General features: G+C 44.1%; 1 protein-coding gene across 1 annotated transcript in view; it reads left to right on the forward strand.

Moving 5' to 3' along the window:
- The window catches only part of LOC124019748 (histone-lysine N-methyltransferase NSD2-like), a 61,603-nt gene that overhangs the window by 23,899 nt on the left and 10,051 nt on the right, over positions 1-27,653 (forward strand). The window contains 6 exon segments of the mRNA XM_046335169.1: positions 1,444-1,623; positions 7,677-7,833; positions 8,997-9,199; positions 25,344-25,435; positions 25,650-25,919; positions 26,526-26,642. Coding sequence (XP_046191125.1) covers positions 1,444-1,623; positions 7,677-7,833; positions 8,997-9,199; positions 25,344-25,435; positions 25,650-25,919; positions 26,526-26,642 — 1,019 coding nt within the window.

The raw sequence follows: 27,653 nt of genomic DNA on the forward strand, positions 1-27,653 counted from the left end.
CACCACCAACTACACAGATGCACCACCAACTACACAGATGCACCACCAACTACACAGATGCACCACCAACTACACAGATGCACCACCAACTACACAGATGCACCACCAACTACACAGATGCACCACCAACTACACAGATACACCACCAACTACACAGATACACCACCAACTACACAGATACACCACCAACTACACCACCAACTACACAGATACATTTATTTTGGGAGGGAGGGGGGACAGCCCTAGAGATCTGACTGTCCATGGTCTATGAGGTCAGTTGTGTTAATATCATGTGGTGTATTGTAGGTAAGCTGATATCAGGTGTGTTAATATTGTGGTGTATTGTAGGACAGGTGTGTTAATATTGTGGTGTATTGTAGGACAGGTGTATTAATATCGTGGTGTATTGTAGGACAGGTGTGTTAATATCGTGGTGTATTGTAGGTAAGCTGATATCAGGTGTTAATATCGTGGTGTATTGTAGGACAGGTGTCTTAATATCATGGTGTATTGTAGGACAGGTGTATTAATATCGTGGTGTATTGTAGGACAGGTGTGTTAATATCGTGGTGTATTGTAGGTAAGCTGATATCAGGTGTATTAATATCATGTGGTGTATTGTTGGACAGGTGTGTTAATATCGTGGTGTATTGTTGGACAGGTGGGTTAATATCGTGGTGTATTGTAGGACAGGTGTGTTAATATTGGTGTATTGTAGGACAGGTGTGTTAATATTGATGTATTGTAGGACAGGTGTGTTAATATCATGTGGTGTATTGTTGGACAGGTGTGTTAATATCGTGGTGTATTGTTGGACAGGTGTGTTAATATCGTGGTGTATTGTAGGACAGGTGTGTTAATATCGTGGTGTATTGTAGGTAAGCTGATATCAGGTGTATTAATATCATGTGGTGTGTTGTTGGACAGGTGTGGTTTATTGTAGGACAGGTGTGTTAATATAATGGTGTATTGTAGGTAAGCTGATATCAGGTGTGTTAATATCGTGGTGTATTGTAGGACAGGTGTATTAATATCGTGGTGTATTGTTGGACAGGTGGGTTAATATCGTGGTGTATTGTAGGACAGGTGTGTTAATATAATGGTGTATTGTAGGTAAGCTGATATCAGGTGTGTTAATATTGTGGTGTATTGTAGGACAGGTGTGTTAATATCGTGGTGTATTGTAGGACAGGTGTGTTAATATCGTGGTGTATTGTTGGACAGGTGTTTTAATATTGTGGTGTATTGTTGGACAGGTGTGTTAATATTGTGGTGTATTGTTGGACAGGTGTGTTAATATTGTGGTGTATTGTTGGACAGGTGTGTTAATATTGTGGTGTATTGATGGACAGGTGTGTTAATATTGTGGTGTATTGTAGGACAGGTGTGTTAATATTGTGGTGTATTGTAGGACCGGTGTGTTAATATAATGGTGTATTGTAGGTAAGCTGATGCGTTGCCTGCGCTGCCCGGTGGCGTACCATACAGGAGAGGTGTGTGTTGCGGCTGGCAGTGAGATGTTGACCCCCACCACCATCATCTGCACCAACCATTTCTCACCCAAGAAGGGCTACAGCCACCACTCTCATGTCAACGTCAGCTGGTGCTTCGTCTGCTCCAAAGGTACAGATGCACAACTACACAGATACACAACGACACCACCAACTACACAGATACACAATGACACCACCAACTACACAGATACACAATGACACCACCAACTACACAGATACACAACTACACCACCAACTACACAGATACACAACTACACCACCAACTACACAGATACACCACCAACTACACAGATACACAACGACACCACCAACTACACAGATACACAACGACACCACCAACTACACAGATACACAACGACACCACCAACTACACAGATACACAACGACACCACCAACTACACAGATACACAACGACACCACCAACTACACAGATACACAACGACACCACCAACTACACAGATACACCACCAACTACACAGATACACCACCAACTACACAGATGCACAACTACACCACCAACTACACAGATGCACAACTACACCACCGACTACACAGATGCACAACTACACCACCAACTACACAGATGCACAACGACACCACCAACTACACAGATGCACAACGACACCACCAACTACACAGATGCACAACGACACCACCAACTACACAGATGCACAACGACACCACCAACTACACAGATGCACAACTACACCACCAACTACACAGATACACAACTACACCACCAACTACACAGATACACCACCAACTACACAGATACACCACCAACTACACTTATCAACTACACAGATACACAACTACACTTATCAACTACATTTACATTACATTTAAGTCATTTAGCAGACGCTCTTATCCAGAGCGACTTACAAATTGGTGCATTCACCTTATGACATCCAGTGGGACAGTCACTTAACAATAGTGCATCTAAAACTTAGGGGGGTGGGGTGAGAGGGATTACTTAACCTATCCTAGGTATTCCTTAAAGAGGTGGGGTTTCAGGTGTCTCCGGAAGGTGGTGATTGACTCCGCTGTCCTGGCGTCGTGAGGGAGTTTGTTCCACCATTGGGGGCCAGGGCAGCGAACAGTTTTGACTGGGCTGAGCGGGAGCTGTACTTCCTCAGTGGTAGGGAGGCGAGCAGGCCAGAGGTGGATGAACGCAGTGCCCTTGTTTGGGTGTAGGGCCTGATCAGAGCCTGGAGGTACTGAGGTGCCGTTCCCCTCACAGCTCCGTAGGCAAGCACCATGGTCTTGTAGCGGATGCGAGCTTCAACTGGAAGCCAGTGGAGAGAACGGAGGAGCGGGGTGACGTGAGAGAACTTGGGAAGGTTGAACACCAGACGGGCTGCGGCGTTCTGGATGAGTTGAAGGGTTTAATGGCACAGGCAGGGAGCCCAGCCAACAGCGAGTTGCAGTAATCCAGACGGGAGATGACAAGTGCCTGGATTAGGACCTGCGCCGCTTCCTGTGTGAGGCAGGGTCGTACTCTGCGGATGTTGTAGAGCATGAACCTACAGGAACGGGCCACCGCCTTGATGTTAGTTGAGAACGACAGGGTGTTGTCCAGGATCACGCCAAGGTTCTTGGCGCTCTGGGAGGAGGACACAATGGAGTTGTCGACCGTGATGGCGAGATCATGGAACGGGCAGTCCTTCCCCGGGAGGAAGAGCAGCTCCGTCTTGCCGAGGTTCAGCTTGAGGTGGTGATCCGTCATCCACACTGATATGTCTGCCAGACATGCAGAGATGCGATTCGCCACCTGGTCATCAGAAGGGGGAAAGGAGAAGATTAATTGTGTGTCGTCTGCATAGCAATGATAAGAGAGACCATGTGAGGTTATGACAGAGCCAAGTGACTTGGTGTATAGCGAGAATAGGAGAGGGCCAAGAACAGAGCCCTGGGGGACACCAGTGGTGAGAGCGCGTGGTGAGGAGACAGATTCTCGCCACGCCACCTGGTAGGAGCGACCTGTCAGGTAGGACGCAATCCAAGCGTGGGCCGCGCCGGAGATGCCCAACTCGGAGAGGGTGGAGAGGAGGATCTGATGGTTCACAGTATCGAAGGCAGCCGATAGATCTAGAAGGATGAGAGCAGAGGAGAGAGAGTTAGCTTTAGCAGTGCGGAGCGCCTCCGTGATACAGAGGAGAGCAGTCTCAGTTGAATGACTAGTCTTGAAACCTGACTGATTTGGATCAAGAAGGTCATTCAGAGAGAGATAGCGGGAGAGCTGGCCAAGGACGGCACGTTCAAGAGTTTTGGAGAGAAAAGAAAGAAGGGATACTGGTCTGTAATTGTTGACATCGGAGGGATCGAGTGTAGGTTTTTTCAGAAGGGGTGCAACTCTCGCTCTCTTGAAGACGGAAGGGACGTAGCCAACGGTCAGGGATGAGTTGATGAGCGAGGTGAGGTAAGGGAGAAGGTCTCCGGAAATGGTCTGGAGAAGAGAGGAGGGGATAGGGTCAAGCGGGCAGGTTGTTGGGCGGCCGGCCGTCACAAGACGCGAGATTTCATCTGGAGAGAGAGGGGAGAAAGAGGTCAGAGCACAGGGTAGGGCAGTGTGAGCAGAACCAGCGGTGTCGTTTGACTTAGCAAACGAGGATCGGATGTCGTCGACCTTCTTTTCAAAATGGTTGACGAAGTCATCTGCAGAGAGGGAGGAGGGGGGAGGGGGCGGAGGATTCAGGAGGGAGGAGAAGGTGGCAAAGAGCTTCCTAGGGTTAGAGGCAGATGCTTGGAATTTAGCGTGGTAGAAAGTGGCTTTAGCAGCAGAGACAGAGGAGGAAAATGTAGAGAGGAGGGAGTGAAAGGATGCCAGGTCCGCAGGGAGGCGAGTTTTCCTCCATTTCCGCTCGGCTGCCCGGAGCCCTGTTCTGTGAGCTCGCAATGAGTCATCGAGCCACGGAGCAGGAGGGGAGGACCGAGCCGGCCTGGAGGATAGGGGACATAGAGAGTCAAGGGATGCAGAGAGGGAGGAGAGGAGGGTTGAGGAGGCAGAATCAGGAGATAGGTGGGAGAAGGTTTGAGCGGAGGGAAGAGATGATAGGATGGAAGAGGAGAGAGTAGCGGGGGAGAGAGAGCGAAGGTTGGGACGGCGCGATACCATCCGAGTAGGGGCAGTGTGGGAGGTGTTGGATGAGAGCGAGAGGGAAAAGGATACAAGGCAGTGGTCGGAGACTTGGAGGGGAGTTGCAGTGAGGTTAGTGGAAGAACAGCATCTAGTAAAGATGAGGTCGAGCGTATTGCCTGCCTTGTGAGTAGGGGGGGAAGGTGAGAGGGTGAGGTCAAAAGAGGAGAGGAGTGGAAAGAAGGAGGCAGAGAGGAAAGAGTCAAAGGTAGACGTGGGGAGGTTAAAGTCGCCCAGAACTGTGAGAGGTGAGCCGTCCTCAGGAAAGGAGCTTATCAAGGCATCAAGCTCATTGATGAACTCTCCGAGGGAACCTGGAGGGCGATAAATGATAAGGATGTTAAGCTTGAAAGGGCTAGTAACTGTGACAGCATGGAATTCAAAGGAGGCGATAGACAGATGGGTAAGGGGAGAAAGAGAGAATGACCACTTGGGAGAGATGAGGATCCCGGTGCCACCACCCCGCTGACCAGATGCTCTCGGGGTGTGCGAGAACACGTGGGCGGACGAAGAGAGAGCAGTAGGAGTAGCAGTGTTGTCTGTGGTGATCCATGTTTCCGTCAGTGCCAAGAAGTCGAGGGACTGGAGGGAGGCATAGGCTGAGATGAACTCTGCCTTGTTGACCGCAGATTGGCAGTTCCAGAGGCTACCGGAGACCTGGAACTCCACGTGGGTCGTGCGCGCTGGGACCACCAGAGTAGGGTGGCCGCGGCCACGCGGTGAGGAGCGTTTGTATGGTCTGTGCAGAGAGGAGAGAACAGGGATAAACAGACACATAGTTGACAGGCTACAGAAGAGGCTACGCTAATGCAAAGGAGATTGGAATGACAAGTGGACTACACGTCTCGAATGTTCAGAAAGTTAAGCTACGTAGCAAGAATCTTATTGACTAAAATGATTAAAATGATACAGTACTGCTGAAGTAGGCCAGCTGGCAGTGGGTGCGTTGTTGACACTACACTAATCAAGTCATTCCGTTGAGTGTAATAGTTTCTGCAGTGTTGCTATTCGGGGCTAGCAGGCTAGCTAGCAGTGTTGTTTACGTTACGTTGCGTTAAAAGAACGACAATAGATGGCTAGCGAACCTAGAAAATCGCTCTAGACTACACAATTATCTTTGATACAAAGACGGCTATGTAGCTAGCTAAGTAGCTAGCTACGATCAAACAAATCAAACCGTTGTACTGTAATGAAATGAAGTGAAAATGTGATACAACCTGTGAATGCGACCGGGTAGTTGAGTTCTATACAGAAGACGTTGGCTAGCGTTGGCTAGCTGTTGGCTAGCTAGCAGAGTCACCTACGTTAAGGACGACAAATAGCTGGCTAGCTAACCTCGGTAAATTAAGATAATCACTCTAAGACTACACACTCTAAACCTAAACAACACAATTATCTTGGATACGGTGATACGAGGACAGCAAAGACAGCTATGTAGGTAGCTAACACTAAACTAATCAAGTCGTTCAGTTGAGTGTAAAAGTTTCTCAGTGCAGCTAATCAGTGGACGTTAGCTAGCTGGCTAGTGAAGACTACGTTAGGACGGCGAAATACGATAATTACGCAATTATCTTTGATACAAAGACGGCTATGTAGCTAGCTGAGAAGAAATTGCTAAGATAAGACAAATCAAACCGTTGTGATATAATGAAATATAATGAAAAAGTTATACATACATACATCTGCACGTTGGAGCGACGTGCAGATGCGACCCCTCCCATCACCTGTATTCCTACACAGATACAAAACTACACAGATACACAACTACACCACCAACTACACAACTACACCACCAACTACACAACTACACCACCAACTACACAACTACACCACCAACTACACAACTACACCACCAACTAGACAACTACACCACCAACTACACAGATACACAACTACACCAACTACAGAGATACACAACTACACCACCAACTACACAGAGACACCACCAACTACACAGAGACACCACCAACTACACAGAGACACCACCAACTACACAGAGACACCACCAACTACACAGAGACACCACCAACTACACAGAGACACCACCAACTACACAGAGACACCACCAACTACACAGAGACACCACCAACTACACAGAGACACCACCAACTACACAGAGACACCACCAACTACACAGAGACACCACCAACTACACAGAGACACCACCAACTACACAGAGACACCACCAACTACACAGAGACACCACCAACTACACAGAGACACCACCAACTACACAGAGACACCACCAACTACACAGAGACACCACCAACTACACAGAGACACCACCAACTACACAGAGACACCACCAACTACACAGAGACACCACCAACTACACAGATACACAACGACACCACCAACTACACAGATACACAGAGACACACCACCAACTACACAGATACACAACGACACCACCAACTACACAGATACACAACGACACCACCAACTACACTATCAACTATACACACACTCTAACTACACAGATGCACAGCCACAAACTAGTCAACTTGTCCATTGTTTGGTCAATAGGCTGTTGGTCGACAGATCTTTTTGTTGTTGTCACGCAGTAGCATATAAAGTGCATTCAGACCACTTGACCCCCCCCCCCATCAATCTACAAACAATACCCCATAATGCCATCACAATACCCCATAATGACATCACAATACCCCATAATGACATCACAATACCCCATAATGACAAAGCACAGAAAACTGATTCCTTATTTACATAAGTATTCAGACCCTTTGCTAAGAGACTAAATAGAGCTCAGGTGCATCCTATTTCTATTGATCATCCTTTAGATATTTCAACAATTGTATTTGAGTCAACCTGTGGTAAATTCTATTGATTGGACATGATTTGGAAAGACACACCTGTCTATGTAATGTCCCACAGTTGACAGTGCATGTCAGAGCTGAAACCACCACTCACACGTCAGCTACACAATTGTGTTCTGAACAGTAGTTAGTCTGTAGTCCAAGCAGGAGAGACGTGTTGCCTTGTGTTCTAAGTCTGTGTGTGTGTAGGTGGTCAGCTCCTGTGCTGTGAGTCGTGTCCAGCAGCGTTCCATCCAGACTGTCTGAACATAGCCATGCCGGATGGCAGCTGGTTCTGTAACGACTGCCGGGCCGGAAAGAAACCCAAATACAGAGACATCATCTGGGTCAAACTGGGCAACTACAGGTCAGTGCAGAGACCTTTTAAAATTGTATTTTTTATTTCACCTTCATTTAACCAGGTAGGCTAGTTGAGAACACCTTTATTTAACCAGGTAGGCTAGTTGAGAACACCTTTATTTAACCAGGTAGGCTAGTTGAGAACACCTTTATTTAACCAGGTAGGCTAGTTGAGAACACCTTTATTTAACCAGGTAGGCTAGTTGAGAACACCTTTATTTAACCAGGTAGGCTAGTTGAGAACACCTTTATTTAACCAGGTAGGCTAGTTGAGAACACCTTTATTTAACCAGGTAGGCTAGTTGAGAACACCTTTATTTAACCAGGTAGGCTAGTTGAGAACACCTTTATTTAACCAGGTAGGCTAGAGAACACCTTTATTTAACCAGGTAGGCTAGTTGAGAACACCTTTATTTAACCAGGTAGGCCAGTTGAGAACACCTTTATTTAACCAGGTAGGCTAGTTGAGAACACCTTTATTTAACCAGGTAGGCCAGTTGAGAACAAGTTATCATTTACAACTGCGACCTGGCCAAGATAAAGCATAGCAGTTCGACACATACAACAACACAAGAGTTACACATGGAATAAACAAACATACAATAAATAATACAGTAGAAAAATCTATATACAGCACGTGCAAATGAGGTAGGATAAGGGAGGTAAGGCAATAAATAGGCCATGGTGGTGAAGTAATTACAATATAGCATTTAAACACTGGAATGGTGTGCAGAAGATTAATGAATGTGCAAGTAGAGATACTGGGGTGCAAAGGAGCAAGATAAATAAATACAGTATGGGGATGAGGTAGATTGGATGGGTTGTTTACAGATGGGCTATGTATAGGTGCAGTGATCTGTGAGCTGCTCTAACAGCTGGTGCTTAAAGCTAGTGAGGGACATAAGTGTTTACAGTTTCAGAGATTGTAGTTTGTAGTTCGTTCCAGTCATTGGCAGCAGAGAACTGGAAGGAGAGGCGGCCAAAGGAAGAATTGGCTTTGGGGATGACCAGTGAGATATACCTGCTGGAGCGCGTGCTACGGGTGGGTGCTGCTATGGTGACCAGTGAGCTGAGATATGGCGGAGCCATACCACGGGTCAGTCAGCAGTATGTATGTGTAGAGCACTGCCTCCTCTCTCCCTTGGCCTAACTAACCCTAACCATGTCCAGGTGGTGGCCTGCAGAGATCCATCACCCTCGGAACATCCCCACCAACATCCAGCACCTTCGCCACGAGATCGGAGAGTTCCCAGTCTTCTTCTTTGGTTCTAAGGACTACTTCTGGACGCACCAGGGCCGAGTTTTCCCCTACATGGAGGGAGACAGGGGCAGCAGGTTCCAGAAGAATGGGATAGGGAAGGTCTTCAAGAACGGTGAGCTGGAGTATACAGCCCGCCCCCGATCTTGATCATATTGTATCCTCTAAGCCAGGGTTTCCCGAACTCTGTCCTGCCACTCCCCCACCCGTTAGCCGTTGTGCCAATGAACAGCCCTTAGCCGTTGTATATTGGTATATATATTAGCCGTGGTATATTGGTATATATATTAGCCGTGGTATATTGGTATATATATTAGCCGTGGTATATTGGTGTATATATATTAGCCGTGGTGTATTGGTGTATATAGATATATTAGCCGTGGTGTATTGGTGTATATACATATATTAGCCGTGGTGTATTGGTGTATATATATATTAGCCGTGGTGTATTGGTGTATATATATTAGCCGTGGTGTATTGGTGTATATATATTAGCCGTGGTGTATTGGTGTATATATATTAGCCGTGGTATATTGGTGTATATATTAGCCGTGGTATATTGGTGTATATATTAGCCGTGGTGTATTGGTGTATATATATTAGCCGTGGTATATTGGTGTATATATATTAGCCGTGGTATATTGGTGTATATATTAGCCGTGGTGTATTGGTGTATATATATTAGCCGTGGTGTATTGGTGTATATATATTAGCCGTGGTGTATTGGTGTATATATATTAGCCGTGGTGTATTGGTGTATATACATATATTAGCCGTGGTGTATTGGTGTATATATATTAGCCGTGGTGTATTGGTGTATATACATATATTAGCCGTGGTATATTGGTGTATATATTAGCCGTGGTGTATTGGTGTATATATATTAGCCGTGGTGTATTGGTGTATATATATTAGCCGTGGTGTATTGGTGTATATATATTAGCCGTGGTATATTGGTGTATATATATTAGCCGTGGTATATTGGTGTATATATATTAGCCGTGGTGTATTGGTGTATATATATTAGCCGTGGTGTATTGGTGTATATATATTAGCCGTGGTGTATTGGTGTATATATATTAGCCGTGGTGTATTGGTGTATATATATTAGCCGTGGTATATTGGTGTATATATTAGCCGTGGTATATTGGTGTATATATATTAGCCGTGGTGTATTGGTGTATATATATTAGCCGTGGTGTATTGGTGTATATATATTAGCCGTGGTGTATTGGTGTATATATATTAGCCGTGGTGTATTGGTGTATATATATTAGCCGTGGTGTATTGGTGTATATATATTAGCCGTGGTATATTGGTGTATATATTAGCCGTGGTGTATTGGTGTATATATATTAGCCGTGGTGTATTGGTGTATATATATTAGCCGTGGTATATTGGTGTATATATATTAGCCGTGGTATATTGGTGTATATATTAGCCGTGGTGTATTGGTGTATATATATTAGCCGTGGTGTATTGGTGTATATATATTAGCCGTGGTGTATTGGTGTATATATATTAGCCGTGGTATATTGGTGTATATATTAGCCGTGGTGTATTGGTGTATATATATTAGCCGTGGTGTATTGGTGTATATATATTAGCCGTGGTGTATTGGTGTGTATATATATTAGCCGTGGTATATTGGTGTGTATATATATTAGCCGTGGTGTATTGGTGTATATATATTAGCCGTGGTGTATTGGTATATATATTAGCCGTGTATATATATTAGCCGTGGTGTATTGGTGTATATATATTAGCCGTGGTGTATTGGTGTATATATATTAGCCGTGGTGTATTGGTATATATATTAGCCGTGGTGTATTGGTGTATATATATTAGCCGTGGTGTATTGGTGTATATATATTAGCCGTGGTGTATTGGTGTATATATTAGCCGTGGTATATTGGTGTATATATTAGCCGTGGTGTATTGGTGTATATATATTAGCCGTGGTGTATTGGTGTATATATATTAGCCGTGGTGTATTGGTGTATATATATTAGCCGTGGTATATTGGTGTATATATTAGCCGTGGTGTATTGGTGTATATATATTAGCCGTGGTGTATTGGTGTATATATATTAGCCGTGGTGTATTGGTGTGTATATATATTAGCCGTGGTATATTGTGTGTATATATATTAGCCGTGGTGTATTGGTGTATATATATTAGCCGTGGTGTATTGGTATATATATTAGCCGTGGTGTATATATATTAGCCGTGGTGTATTGTGTATATATATTAGCCGTGGTGTATTGGTGTATATATATTAGCCGTGGTGTATTGGTGTATATATATTAGCCGTGGTGTATTGGTGTATATATATTAGCCGTGGTGTATTGGTGTATATATATTAGCCGTGGTGTATTGGTGTATATATTAGCCGTGGTATATTGGTGTATATATTAGTCGTGGTATATTGGTGTATATATATTAGCCGTGGTATATTGGTGTATATATATTAGCCGTGGTATATTGGTGTATATATATTAGCCGTGGTGTATTGGTATATATATTAGCCGTGGTGTATTGGTATATATATTAGCCGTGGTGTATTGGTGTATATATATTAGCCGTGGTGTATTGGTATATATATTAGCCGTGGTATATTGGTGTATATATATTAGCCGTGGTGTATTGGTATATATATTAGCCGTGGTGTATTGGTATATATATTAGCCGTGGTGTATTGGTGTATATATATTAGCCGTGGTGTATTGGTATATATATTAGCCGTGGTGTATTGGTGTATATATATTAGCCGTGGTGTATTGGTATATATATTAGCCGTGGTATATTGGTGTATATATATTAGCCGTGGTGTATTGGTGTATATATTAGCCGTGGTATATTGGTATATATATTAGCCGTGGTGTATATATATTAGCCGTGGTATATTGGTATATATATTAGCCGTGGTGTATTGGTGTATATATTAGCCGTGGTGTATTGGTGTATATATTAGCCGTGGTGTATTGGTGTATATATTAGCCGTGGTATATTGGTATATATATTAGCCGTGGTGTATATATATTAGCCGTGGTATATTGGTATATATATTAGCCGTGGTGTATTGGTATATATATTAGCCGTGGTGTGTATATATTAGCCGTGGTGTATATATATTAGCCGTGGTATATTGGTATATATATTAGCCGTGGTATATATATTAGCCGTGGTATATTGGTATATATATATTAGCCGTGGTATATTGTATATATATTAGCCGTGGTGTATATATATTAGCCGTGGTGTATATATATTAGCCGTGGTATATATATTAGCCGTGGTATATTGGTATATATATTAGCCGTGGTATATTGGTATATATATTAGCCGTGGTGTATATATATTAGCCGTGGTGTATATATATTAGCCGTGGTGTATATATATTAGCCGTGGTGTATATATATTAGCCGTGGTGTATATATATTAGCCGTGGTATATTGGTATATATATTAGCCGTGGTATATTGGTGTATATATTAGCCGTGGTATATTGGTGTATATATTAGCCGTGGTATATTGGTATATATATTAGCCGTGGTATATTGACACCCCTTTGGGCCTTATTTCTTAATTATATTATCACTTACAGTAACTGTCAACATGCGTACCTTTGACCATGTTATGTATGTGGACACCCTTCAGATGAGTGAATTATGGGTAGCCACACCTGTTGCTGACCGGTGTATAAAATCAAGCACACAGGCATACAGTCTCCATAGACAAACATTGGCAGTAGAATAGAACTCAGCGACTTTCAACCGTCATTTCCAACTAGTCAGTTCACCAGATTTCTGCCCTGCTGCCCTGATTTACTAAGTGCTTTAATTGTGAAGTGGAAACGTCTAGGAGCAACAACGGCTCAGCCATGAAGTGGGGCGGCAGCGTAGCCTAGTGGTTAGAGCGTTGGACTAGTAACCGAAAGGTTGCAAGTTCGAATCCCCGAGCTGTCGTTCTGCCCCTGAACAGGCAGTTAACCCACTGTTCCTAGATCGTCATTGAAAATAAGAATTTGTTCTTAACTGACTTGCCTGGTTAAATAAAGAATAAAATAAAAATATAAAAAGTGGCAGGCCACACAAGCTCACAGGGCGAGAGTGCTGAAGTGGCAGGCCACACAAGCTCACAGAGCGAGAGTGCTGAAGTGGCAGGCCACACAAGCTCACAGAGCGAGAGTGCTGAAGTGGCAGGCCACACAAGCTCACAGAGCGAGAGTGCTGAAGTGGCAGGCCACACAAGCTCACAGAGCGAGAGTGCTGAAGTGGCAGGCCACACAAGCTCACAGAGCGAGAGTGCTGAAGTGGCAGGCCACACAAGCTCACAGAGCGAGAGTGCTGAAGTGGCAGGCCACACAAGCTCACAGAACGAGAGTGCTGAAGTGCGTAGCACGTTTAAATGACCTGTTCGGTTGCAACACTCACTACTGAGTTCCAAACTGCCTCTGGAAGCAACATCAGCACAAGAACTGTTCGTCTGGAGCTTCATGAAATGGGTTGGCAGCCACAAACAAGACTAAGATCACCATGTGCATTTCCAAGCGTCGACTGGATTGTAAAGCTCGTCGCCATTGGATTTTTGAGCAGTGGAAACGAGTCTTGAATCACCCTTCACCATCTGGCACATCCGAAGGGACAAATTTGGGTTTGGCGATGCCAGGAGAACGCTACCTGCCCGAATTCGTAAGTCCCAACTGTAAAGTTTGGTGGAGGAGGGATAGTTCCAGTGAAGGGATATCTTAACGCTACAGCATACAATCACATTCTAGACGATTCTGTGCTTCCAACTTTGTCGTAACAGCCCTTTCCTGTTTCAGCATGACAACGCCCCTGTGCACAAAGCAAGGTCAGACAGAAATAATTTGTCGATCGGTGTGGAAGAACTTGACTGGCCTTGAGAGCCCGACCTCAACCCCATCAAACACCTTTGGGATGAATTGGAATGCTGACTAAGAGCCAGGCCTAATCGCCCAACATCAGTGCCCGACCTCACTTATGCTCTAGTGGCCGAATGAAGCAGGGACTTGCTTCCAATGTTCCTACATCTAGTGGAAAGCCTTCCCAGAAGAGTGGAGGCTGTTATAGCAGCAATGTTCCAACATCTAGTGGAAAGCCTTCCCAGAAGAGTGGAGGCTGTTATAGCAGCAATGTTCCAACATCTAGTGGAAAAGCCTTCCCAGAAAAGTGGAGGCTGTTATAGCAGTAAAGGGGGGACCAACTCTATATTAATGCCAGAGATGTTGGAATGACATGTTAGAGCAGAGTCCACATACTTTTGATCATGTAGTGTGTGTATGTACAGTTGAAGTCGGAAGTTTACATACACCTTAGCCAAATACATTTAAATTCAGTTTTTCACAATTCCTTATATTTAATCCAAGTAAATATTCCCTATTTTAGGTCTGTTAGGATCACCACTTGCGAAATGTCAGAATAATAGTAGAGAGAGTGATTTATTTCAGCTTTTATTTCTTTTGATCACATTCCCAGTGGGTCAGAAGTTTTACATACACTCAATTAGTATTTGGTAGCATTGCCTTTAAATTGTTTAACTTGGGTAAAACGTTTCGGGCAGCCTTCCACAAGCTTCCCACAATAAGTTGGGTGAATTTTGGCCCATTCCTCCTGACAGAGCTGTAACTGAGTCAGGTTTGTAGGCCTCCTTGCTTGCACACGCTTTTTCAGTTCTGCCCACAAATTTTCTATGGGATTGAGGTCAGGGCTTTGTGATGGCCACTCCAATACCTTGACTTTGATGTCCTTAAGCCATTTTGCCACAATTTTGGAAGTATGCTTGGGGTCATTGTCCATTTGGAAGACCCATTTGTGACCAAGCTTTAACTTCCAGACTGTCTTGAGATGCTGCTTCAATATATCCACATAATTTTCCTTCCTAACGAAGCCATCTATTTTGTGAAGTGCACCAGTCCCTCCTGCAACAAAGCACCCCCTCAACATTATGCTGCCACCCCTGTGCTTCGTGGTTGAGATGGTGTTCTTCGGCTTGCAAGCCCCCCCCTTTCTCCTCCAAACAAAATTATAGTCATTATGGCCAAACAGTTACATTTTTGTTTAATCGAACCAGAGGACATTTCTCCAAAAAGTACAATCTTTGTCCCCATGTGCAGTTGCAAACCGTAGTCTGGCTTTTTTTTAATGTCGGTTTTTGAGCAGTGGCTTCTTCCTTGCTGAGCGGCCTTTCAGGTTATGTCGATATAGGACTCGTTTGACTGGGGATATAGATACTTTTGTACCTGTTTCCTTCAGCATCTTCACAAGGTCCTGTTCTGGGATCGATTTGCACTTTTCGCACCAAAGTACGTTCATCTCTAGGAGACTTAACGCGTCTCCTTCTTGAGCGGTATGACGGCTGCGTAGTCCCATTGTGTTTATACTATACTGTTAGTTCAGATGAACGTGGTACCTTCAGGCATTTGGAAATTGTTTCCAAGGTTGAACCAGACTTGTGGAGGTTTTGGCTGATCTCTTTTGGTTCCCATGGTGTCAATTGTCAATTGTCTCACATTATGTCAATTAGCCTATCAGAAGCTTCTAAAGCCATGACCATTTTCTGGAATTTTCCAAGCTGTTTAAAGGCAGTCAACTTAGTGTATGTAAACTTCTGACCCACTGGATTTGTGATACAGTGAAATCATCTGTCTGTAATCAATTGTTGGAAAAATGACTTGTCATACACAAAGTAGATGTCCTAACCGACTTTCCAAAACTAGTTTGTTAACAAGATTTTTGTGGAGTGGTTGAAAAGGGAGTTTTAATGACTCCAACCTAAGTGTAGGTAAACTTCTGACTTCAACTGTGTGTGTGTGTATATATATATATATATGTATATTTTATATCACTTATTATATATGTAGTTTTATGCTATAAGTGATATTATATTTTCATACAGTACCAGTCAAAAGTTTGGACATCTACTCATGCCATGGTTTTGCTTTTTCCCCCCACTGTTTTCTACATTGTGGATGAATAGTGAAGACAAACTAATAAATAACACATATGGAATCATGTAGTAACCAAAAAAGTGTTAAACAAATAAAAATGTACATTAGATTTTTCAAAGTAGCCACCCTTTGCCTTGACAACTTTGCATACTCTTGGCATTCTCTCAACCAGCTACATGAGGTAGTCACCTGGATTGCAGTCACCTTGCTAAGGTAGTCACCTTCTTTCCTTAATTCGTTTGAGACAATCAGTTGTGTTGTGACCAGGTAGGGCTATCTTCTGTATACTACCCCTATTTGGTTAAAGACCAAGACAAATATATGGCAAGAACAGCTCAAATAAGCAAAGAGAAATGAATGTCAATTCGGAAAATTTCAAGAACTTTAAAAGTTTCTTCAAGTGCAGCCTTAAGTTAAATTGTGGAATAGTTTTCCTTAATGCATTTGAGCCAATCAGTTGTGTTGTGACAAGGTAAGTGTGGTAAACAGAAGTTAGTCCTATTTGGTAAAAGACCAAGTCCATATTGTTATTTATTATAAAAAATACATGCTTAATAAATTGAACCTTTAACTAGGAAAGTCAGTTAAGAACAAATTCTTATTTACAATGATGGCCTACACCGGCCAAACCCAGACGACGCTGGGCCAATTGTGCGCCGCCGTATGGGACTCCCAATCACGGCCGGGTGTGATACAGCCTGGATTTGAACCAGGGTGTCTGTAGTGACGCCTCTAGCACTGAGATGCAGTGCCTTAGACCGCTGCGCCACTCGGGAGCACTGAGGGATGCAAGAACAGCTCAAATAAGCAAAGAGAAACAACAGTCCGTTACTTTAAGACCTTGAAGGTCAATCCGGAGAATGTCAAGAACTTTGGAAGTTTATTCGAGTGCAGTTGCAAAAACCCAAGCGCTATGATGAAACTAGCTCTCATGAGGAAGACCCAGAGTTACCTTTGCTGCAGAGGATAAGTTCATTATAGTTACCAGCCTCAGAAATTAAAGCCCAAATAAATGCTTCAGAGTTCAAGTAGCAGACACATATCAACATCGGAGACTGTGTGAATCAGGCCTTATTGGTTGAATTGCTGCAAAGAAACCACAACTAAAGGACAGGGCCAGGAAACGGGAACAATGGACATTAGACCGGTGGAAGTCTGCCCTTTGGTCTGATGAGTCCAAATTTGAGATTTTTGGTTCCAACCGCTGTGTCATTGTGAGATGCAGAGTAGTTGAACGGCTGATCTGCGCATGTGTGGTTCCCACCGTGAAGCATGGAGGAGGTGTGGGGGTGCTTTGCTGGTAACACTGTCAGTGAATTATTTAGATTTCGGGGCATACTTAACCAGCATGGCTACCACAGCATTCTGCAGCGATACACCATCCCATCTGGTTTGCTCTTTGTCCCACTATCATTTGTTTTTCAACTGGACAATGACCTGTACACCTTCAGGCTGTGTAAGGGCTATTTGACCAAGAAGAAGAGTGATTGAGTGCTGCATCAGATGATTTGGCCTCCACAATCACCCAACCTCAACCGAATTGGGATGGTTTGGGAAGAGTTGGACCGCAGAGTGAAGGAAAAGCAGCCAACAAGTGCTCAGCATATGTGGGAACTCCTTTAAGACTGTTGGAAAACCATTCCAGGTGAAGCTGGTTGAGAGAATGGGTGGCTTCTTTGAAGATTCAAAAAAATATTATGATTTAACTCTTTGATTTTCTACATGATACCATATGTGAAGAGGTGATTTCAGGATGCTGGCCTTCTAGGCAGAGTTGCAAAGAAAAAGCCACATCTCAGATGGGCCAATAAAAAGAAAAGATGGGCAAAAGTACACAGACACTGGACAGAGGAACTCTGCCTAGAAGGCCAGCATTCCTGAGTCGCCTCTTCACTGTTGACGTTGAGACTGCGGATTTGCGGGTACTATTTAATGAAGCTGCCAGTTGAGGCGTCTGTTTCTCAAACTAGACACACTAATGTACTTGTCCTCTTGCTCAGTTGTGCACCGGGGCCTCCCACTCTTTCTTTTCTGGTTAGAGACAGTTTGCGCTGTTCTGTGAAGGGAGTAGTCCACAGTGTTGTACGAGATCTTCAGTTTCTTGGCAATTTCTCGCATGGAATAGCCATCATTTCTCAGAACAAGAATAGACTGACGAGTTTCAGAAGAAAGGGATTTGTTTCTGGCCATTTTGAGCCTGTAATCGAAGTCATAGCTGCTGATGCTCCAGATACTCAACTAGTCTAAAGAAGGTCAGTTTTATTGCTTCTTTAATCAGGACAGTTTTCACCTGTGCTAACATAATTGCAAACAGGTTTTCTAATGATCAATTAGCCTTTTAAAATGATAAACTTGGATTAGCTAACACAGCATGCCATTGGAACACGAGTGAGGGTTGGTGATAATGGACCTATGTAGATATTCCATTTAAAAATCTGCCGTTTCCAGTTTAACAATTTCTACACTGTATTTCTGATCAATATGTTATTTTAATGGACAAATAATTGCTTTTCTTTCAAAAACAAGGACATTTCTACTTGACCCCAAACTTTTGAACGGTAGTATATATATATATATATATATATAGGCACACCTGTGTTTGGGGAGTTTCTCCCCTTTTCTGCAGATCCTCTCAAGCTCTGTCAGGTTGGATGGGGAGCGTCTCTGCACAGCTATTTTCAGATCTGGGGAGTGTCCTCCTCCCAGAGCGCCAAGAACCTTGGCGTGATCCTGGACAACACCCTGTCGTTCTCAACCAACATCAAGGCGGTGGCCCGTTCCTGTAGGTTCATGCTCTACAACATCCGCAGAGTACGACCCTGCCTCACACAGGAAGCGGCGCAGGTCCTAATCCAGGCACTTGTCATCTCCCGTCTGGATTACTGCAACTCGCTGTTGGCTGGGCTCCCTGCCTGTGCCATTAAACCCCTTCAACTCATCCAGAACGCCGCAGCCCGTCTGGTGTTCAACCTTCCCAAGTTCTCTCACGTCACCCCGCTCCTCCGTTCTCTCCACTGGCTTCCAGTTGAAGCTCGCATCCGCTACAAGACCATGGTGCTTGCCTACGGAGCTGTGAGGGGAACGGCACCTCAGTACCTCCAGGCTCTGATCAGGCCCTACACCCAAACAAGGGCACTGCGTTCATCCACCTCTGGCCTGCTCGCCTCCCTACCACTGAGGAAGTACAGCTCCCGCTCAGCCCAGTCAAAACTGTTCGCTGCCCTGGCCCCCCAATGGTGGAACAAACTCCCTCACGACGCCAGGACAGCGGAGTCAATCACCACCTTCCGGAGACACCTGAAACCCCACCTCTTTAAGGAATACCTAGGATAGGATAAGTAATCCCTCTCACCCCCCCCTTAAGTTTTAGATGCACTATTGTAAAGTGACTGTTCCACTGGATGTCATAAGGTGAATGCACCAATTTGTAAGTCGCTCTGGATAAGAGCGTCTGCTAAATGACTTCAATGTAAATGTAAAATCTCTCCAGAGTTGTTAGATCATGTTCAAGTCCGGGCTCTGGCAGGGCCACCCAACGACATTCAGAGACTTGTCCTGAAGCCACTCGTGCCTTGTCTTGGCTGTGTGCTTAGGGTTGTTGTCCTGTTAGGTCAACCTTCGCCCCAGAGGTCCTGAGTGCCTAGAGCAGATTTTCATCAAGGATATCTCTGTACTTTGCTCTTTCCCTCGATCCTGACGTGTATTTTTGTATTTATTATGGATTCCCTTTAACTGCTGCCCTACTCTTCCTGGGGTCCAGCAAATTTAAGGCAGTTATAACATTTTAAAAGCATTACAATACATACACAGATTTCACAACACACTGTGTGCCCTCAGGCCCCTACTCCACCACTACCACATCTACAGTATGTGTGTGTGTATAGTCCGTATGTTATTGTGTCTATGCATGTCTGTCCCTATGTTTGTTGCTTCACGGTCACTGATGTTCCATAATTATCTTTAATCTTTATTTTAATTATACTGCTGACATCAGTTACTTGATGTGGAATAGAGTTCCATGTAGTCATGGCTCTATGTAGTGATGTGGAATAGAGTTCCATGTAGTCATGGCTCTATGTAGTACTGTGGAATAGAGTTCCATGTAGTCATGGCTCTATGTAGTACTGTGGAATAGAGTTCCATGTAGTCATGGCTCTATGTAGTACTGTGGAATAGAGTTCCATGTAGTCATGGCTCTATGTAGTACTGTGGAATAGAGTTCCATGTAGTCATGGCTCTATGTAGTACTGTGGAATAGAGTTCCATGTAGTCATGGCTCTATGTAGTACTGTGGAATAGAGTTCCATGTAGCCATGGCTCTATGTAGTACTGTGGAATAGAGTTCCATGTAGCCATGGCTCTATGTAGTACTGTGGAATAGAGTTCCATGTAGCCATGGCTCTATGTAGTACTGTCTGTTCTGGACTTGGGGGCTGTGAGGTGGGGTATCCATGGGTGTCTGAGCTGTGTGCCAGTAGTTTAAACAGACAGCTCGGTGCATTCATCTAGTCAACACCTCTCATAAATACAAGCAGTTATGAAATCAATCTCTCCTCCACTTTGAGGCAGGAAGAGATTGACATGCATATTATTGACGTTAGCTCTAAAACTAGGGCCTGTAGGGCCTGCCTTGCTGATAGTGTTTAAGAAGGTAGAGCAGGACTTTATTATGGACAGACTTATCCCCATCTCAACTACTGTTGTAACAATATGTTTTGACCATGACAGTTTACAATCCAGGGTTACTCCAAGCAGTTTAGTCACCTCAACTTGCTCAATTTCCACATAATTTATTACAAGATTTAGTTTAAGTTTACAGTTTAGTGAATGATTTGTCCCAAATACAATGCTTTTAGTTTTAGACATATTTAGGACTAACTTATTCCTTGCCACCCACTCTGAAACTAAGTGTTGCTGTCATTTTTGTCGGGCTCCTGAGCGGTCTAAGGTCTAAGGCACTGCATCTAAGGCACCCCATTATTTATATCTCTACTTTGCACATTCTTCCACAGCAAATCTACCATTCCAGTGTTTTACTTGCTATATTGTATTTACTTTGCCACCATGGCCTTGCCTTTTACCTCTCTTCTCACTTCATTGCTCACATTGTATATAGACTTGTTTTTACTGTATTATTGACTGTATGTTTGTTTTACTCCAAGTGTAACTGTGTCGTTGTATCTGTCGAACTGCTTTGCTTTATCTTGGCCAGGTCTCAATTGTAAATTAGAACTTGTTCTCAACTTGCCCACCTGGTTAAATAAAGGTGAAATAAATAAAAAATCTCAGTACAAGAGGTGTTACTACAGTCCCTGGTTCGAGTCCAGGCTGTATCACATCCGGTCGTGATTGGGAGTCCCATAAGGCGGCGCACAATTGGCTCAGCGTCGTCCAGGTTTTGGCCGTGGGGGTAGGCCGTCATAGTAAATAAGAATTTGTTCTTAACTGACTTGCCTAGTTTACTAAGGGGGGAGAAAGAATCAGTCGCTGTAGTAGCTGACGTATAATGTTGAGTCATCCGCATACATACACACTGGCTTCACTCAAAGTCAGTGGCATGTCATTAGTAAAGATTGGAAGAAGTAGGTTGCCTAGACAGCTGCCCTGGGGACTTCCTGATGCTACCTGGATTATGTTGGTGAGACTTCCATTAAAGAACACCCTCTGTGTTCTGTTAGACAGGCAACTCTAGCCACAATATAGCAGGGGGTGTAAAGGCTTAACACAAGTTTATCCAGCAACAGACTGATCGATAATGTCAAAAGCCGCACTGAAGTCTAACAAAACAGCCCCACAATCTTTCCAGCGGAGTGGAGATGTTGTTAACCACCTTCACCACCTGGTTCAGCCAGTGAGGAAGTCCAGGACCCAGTTGCAAAGGGCGGGGTCGAGATCCAAGGTCTCAAGCTTGATGAGTTTGGAGGGAACTAGGGTGATGAATGCTGAGCTGTAGACGATGAACAGCATTCTCACATAGGTATTCCTCTTATCCAGATGGGTTAGGGCAGTGTGATGGCAATTGCATCGTCTGTGGACCTATTGGGGTGGTAAGCAAATTGAAATGTCTAGGGTGTCTGTTAAGGTAGAGGTGATATGATCCTTAACTAGCTTCTCAAAGCACTTCATGATGACAGAAGTGAGTGCTACGGGGCGATAGTCATTTAGTTCAGTTGCCTTTGCCTTCTTGAGTACAGGAACAACGGTGGCCATCTTGAAGCATGTGGGGACAGCAGACTGGGATAGGGAGAGGTTTAATGTGCCTGTAAGCACACCAGCCAGCTGGTCTGCGCATGCACTGAGTGCATGCTCAATACATTGGCCAATCTGTTGAGAAGCCAGACTTATTGGCCATTCCTTTTAGATCATCTCAACCATAAAATGTTTCAATTCCTCAATGTTTTTAGTCATTTTCTTAAACGGGTGAATGCTTATTAGTAACTGGAATAGTGTAGTGTCTGTTGGCACCTCATTACACACCACAGACAAACAAATATTATTTACGTCAACAACATAGGAATCACTACAAAACATATACACTATATTAGTCCCAGCCTTTGGTTTTCATAGATATTGCCACTATATTGTGATTATTACATCCGATGGATTTGGATACTGGTTTAAAGCACATTTCTGTAGGACTCGTAAATATTAGGTTGATTATTTTATTCATGTGCTGTTTGTAACTACCCTGGTAGGTTGACTGATAACCTGAACGCAGGCACTGGTAACAGTTTGAAGCTTTTTCTTGAGTGTGTAGCTTGATTGGAAGAAAAAAGAAGAAACAAAAGTCGCCCAGAAAATATACCTCAAAGCATTTCACTCACTTTATCCAGATACTTACTGACTGTCAGCACTTGGTGGTCGATAGCAGCTTCCCACCAGAATGGTCTTTAGGTGAGGCAGATGAACCTGTAGCCATATTACTTCAACAGTATTTAACATTATCCAGATACTGACTGTCTACAGCAGCTTCCCACCAGAATGGTCTTTAGGTGAGGCAGATGAACCTGTAGCCATATTACTTCAACAGTATTTAACATTAGATCCTCTCTAATCTTTACAGGAATGTGGTTCTGAATATAAACAGCCACACCTCCACCTTTGGCATTTCTGTATTTTCTGTAAATGTTATAACATTTACAGTGTGGGTCCTTCTGTAGCTCAGTTGGTAGAGCATGGCGCTTGTAACGCCAGGGTAGTGGGTTCGATCCCCGGGACGACCCATACGTAGAATGTATGCACACATGACTGTAAGTCGCTTTGGATAAAAGCGTCTGCTAAATGGCATATATGCCATTTAGCAGAATATGATGGTCAGAATATGAATGTCATCTGTTACTAGCAAATTAATGATTTCATAAACCTTGTTTCTTAAGCTACATATGTTAACATGGGCTATTTTGAGCACTTCTTCTGGGATGCTTGTTTATATTGCTTTACTGGGAAGCTTAGCAGAAGTAGATATGGTCATGTTGTTTATGTTAGTGTAGGGTGAGCTGCACACAGTGGACTTTTTTATGGCCTCAGTGCTATCAGTATTAAATCTGGTTCGTAGGCACATGATTACTGCATACAATAGCTGTAGGAACAGGGCAGTTAGAGGGACACATATTAGGTTACTTTGTCTTTTAACGCCCCTGGTATAATGTACATTAACTGAGCTGAGCTTGGGTCATTGTCTCAATGTATAATTCTGTGAAGTAATCCAGGAACCCAATGATTTGTCCACAAAAGTTACACCCATTAAACTGCAATCACGTAGCCAGTTGTGAAGAGAGATTCCTGCTAAAGTGTTCAATGCCACTATTCAGCGAGGGCACAGGGCCAGATATGATGGGTTTTTTTATTAGTGTCTAGCAGAGAGCCAATCAGCTCACATTTCTTGCCATGGGGCAAGAAACACTTACTTTTGGTCAAAGTTCAAAAGTAAGTGTCAATATCTGGTGTGGCCACCAGCTCCATTACGTACTGCAGTGCATCTCCTAATGGACTGCACTAGATTTGACAGTTCTTGCTGTGAGATGTCAACCCACTTTTCCACCAAGGTCCCGGACATTTCTGGGGGGAATGGCCCTAGCCCTCACCCTCCGATCCAACAGGTCCCAGACGTGCTCAATGGGATTGAGATCCGGGATCTTCACTGGCCATGGCAGAACACTGACATTCCTGTCTTGAAGGAAATCAGACTTACTGCTCATTCTGTGCTTAGTGGCATTGTCATGCTGGAGGGTCATGTCAGGATGAGCCTGCAAGAAGGGTACCACATGCGGGAGGAGGTTGTCTACCCTGTAACGCACAGCGTTGAGATTGCCTGCAATGACAACGAGCTCATCACTGTGACACACCGACCACGACGGACCCTCCATCTCCAAATCGATCCCGCTCCAGAGTACAGGCCTTGGTGCAACGCTCATTCCTTTGACGATAAACGCGAATCCGACCATCACCCCTTGTGAGACAAAACTGCGACTCGTTAGTGAAGAGCACTTTTTGCCAGTCTTCTCTGGTCCAGCGATGGTGGGTTTGTGCCTATAGGCAATGTTGTTGCCAGTGATGTCAAGTGAGGACCTGCCTTGCAACAGGCCTATAAGCCCTCAGTCCAGCCTCTCTCAGCCTATTGAGGACCTGCCTTGCAACAGGCCTATAAGCCCTCAGTCCAGCCTCTCTCAGCATATTGCAGACAGTCTGAGCACTGATGGAGGGATTGTGCGTTCATGGTGTAACTTGGGCAGTTGTTGCCATCCTGTACCTGTCCCGTAGGTGTGATGCACCGATCCTGTGCAGGTGTTACACGTGGTCTGCCACTGCGGGGACAATCAGCTGTCCGTCCTGTCTTCCTGTAGCGCTGTCTTAGGCGTCTCACAGTACGGACGTTGCAATTTATTGCCGTGGCCACATCTGCAGTCCTCATGCCTCCTTGCAGCATGCCTAAGGCACGTTCACGCAGATGAGCAGATCTTTTGGTGTTTTTCAGAGTCAGTAGATAGGCCTCTTTAGTGTCCTAAGTTTTCATAACTGTGACCTTATTTGCCCACCGTCTGTAAGCTGTTAGTGTCTTAACGACCGTTCCACAGGTGCATGTTCATTAATTGTTTATGGTTCACTGAACAAGCATTGGAAACAGTGTTTAAACCCTTTACAATGAAGATCTTATTATGATTTTTACTAATTATCTTTGAAAGACAGGGTCCTGAAAATGGATGTTTCTTTTTTTTGCTGAGTTGTATAAATATATTGGTTATAGTATAACTGTAAGACAACAGAATATAACAATATAATCTCGCCAGCGCTGTTGGAGGCGGAGACTCGCTTCAAGGAGATCAAGATGGAACGTGAGGAGGCGACCAACCGGAAACCACCTCCGTACAAATACATCAAGGTCTGAACTCTAACCCTTTAACGGTACTCTTAATTCTGTCGTGAAACTGTCTAACCCAGTCCAGTTTTGATATGTTCCATGTATGTAATAGTTGTTCTCCCCTGTGTGTGTGTGTGTGTGTGTGTGTGTGTGTGTGTGTGTGTGTGTGTGTGTGTGTGTGTGTGTGTGTGTGTGTGTGTGTGTGTGTGTGTGTGTGTGTGTGTGTGTTCTGCAGATCAACAAGCCCTGTGGCCGTGTGCAGGTCTACACAGCTGACGTGTCGGAGATCCCCAAGTGTAACTGTAAGCCCACGGATGAGAAGCCGTGTGGGTTTGAGTCAGAATGCCTGAACAGGATGTTGATGTACGAGTGCCACCCTCAGGTCTGTCCCAACGCAGAGCGATGCTGCAACCGGGACTTCACCAAAAGACACTACCCAGAGACTAAGATCATCAAGACTGCTGGCAAGGGCTGGGGCCTGGTGGCACTACGGGATATTAAGAAGGTGTGTTTATTATATATACAGTGCATTTGGAAAGTACAGCCTTATTCTAAAATGGATTAATTTTTTTTCCCTCATCAATCTACACACAATACCCCATAATGACATCACAATACCCCATAATGACATCACAATACCCCATAATGACATCACAATACCACATAATGACATCACAATACCACATAATGACAAAGCAAAATAGCATTTTTAGAATTTTTCAAATGTATTAAAAATATCAAATTTACCAAGAATTCAGACCCTTTATTCAGAACTTTGTTGAAGCACCTTCGGCAGCGATTACAGCCTCGAGTCTTCTTGGGTATGATGCTACAAGCTTGGCACACCTGTATTTGGGGAGTTTCCTCTCAAGCTCTGTCAGGTTAGATGGGGAGCGTAGATTACTTGTTGGTTATTACTGCATTGTCGGAACTAGAAGCACAAGCATTTCGCTACACTCGCATTAACATCTGCTAACCATGTGTATGTGACATAAAATTTGATTTGGTTGGACTATGATAGTTCGTTGGTGGGCAACAAGGAAATATGTAATCAGTAATCTGATTTGGTGAAGGTATATCTGTGATCTGATTGGTGAATACTTCTCCGCAGGGTGAGTTTGTGAATGAGTACATCGGAGAGCTGATCGATGAAGAGGAATGTCGCTCCAGGATCAAGTACTACCAGGAGAATGACATCACTCACTTCTACATGCTCACCATCGACAAGGTACCCTCCCTGGTGTAGTAGTACACTATCCTCCCTGGTGTAGTAGTACACTATCCTCCCTGGTGGTATAGTAGTACACTATCCTCCCTGGTGGTGTAGTAGTACACTATCCTCCCTGGTGGTGTAGTAGTACACTATCCTCCCTGGTGGTGTAGTAGTACACTATCCTCCCTGGTGGTGTAGTAGTACACTATCCTCCCTGGTGGTGTAGTAGTACACTATCCTCCCTGGTGGTGTAAATGTACATTTTTGGCATTTAGCGGATGCTCTAATCCAGAGCGATTTACTGTTACTGCATTCATCTTAAAATAGCTAGGTGGGACAGCCACATCAGACGGCTACTTTAATAATGAAAAATACATATCAGCGTATCAGAGCTAGTAAAGGGGGAAGGGGGATTTGTGGGTGGTGCTGTGGGATTATTTAAAATTCTTATTGAAGAGGTTGGGTTTCAGATGTTTTCGGAAGATGGGCAGGGACTGTTGTCCTAGAGTCAGCGTTCCACCATTGGGTTGCCAGGACAGAGAAGAGCTGTCTGCTCCAGCAGTGGAGGACCTGCCTGTCTGTGGCCGTGTCTTTGACTGCCAGAGCCAGAGGAACAGTATTGCTTTGGGGATGTTACACTCAAGATCTCTGTGACATTACAGAAAACAATACTACATACTATATAGCTATAACTAGCTCTACTTCAATACTACACATCTGTAGCTCCACTTTAATACTACACATCTGTAGCTCTACTTCAATACTACACATCTGTAGCTCCACTTTAATACTACACATCTGTAGCTCTACTTCAATACTACACATCTGTAGCTCCACTTTAATACTACACATCTGTAGCTCTACTTCAATACTACACATCTGTAGCTCCACTTTAATACTACACATCTGTAGCTCCACTTCAATACTACACATCTGTAGCTCTACTTCAGTACTACACATCTGTAGCTCCACTTTAATACTACACATCTGTAGCTCTACTTCAGTACTACACATCTGTAGCTCCAC

The sequence above is a fragment of the Oncorhynchus gorbuscha genome, unplaced genomic scaffold, assembly GCF_021184085.1.
Source record: "Oncorhynchus gorbuscha isolate QuinsamMale2020 ecotype Even-year unplaced genomic scaffold, OgorEven_v1.0 Un_scaffold_666, whole genome shotgun sequence".
NCBI classification, from domain to species: Eukaryota; Metazoa; Chordata; class Actinopteri; order Salmoniformes; family Salmonidae; genus Oncorhynchus; species Oncorhynchus gorbuscha.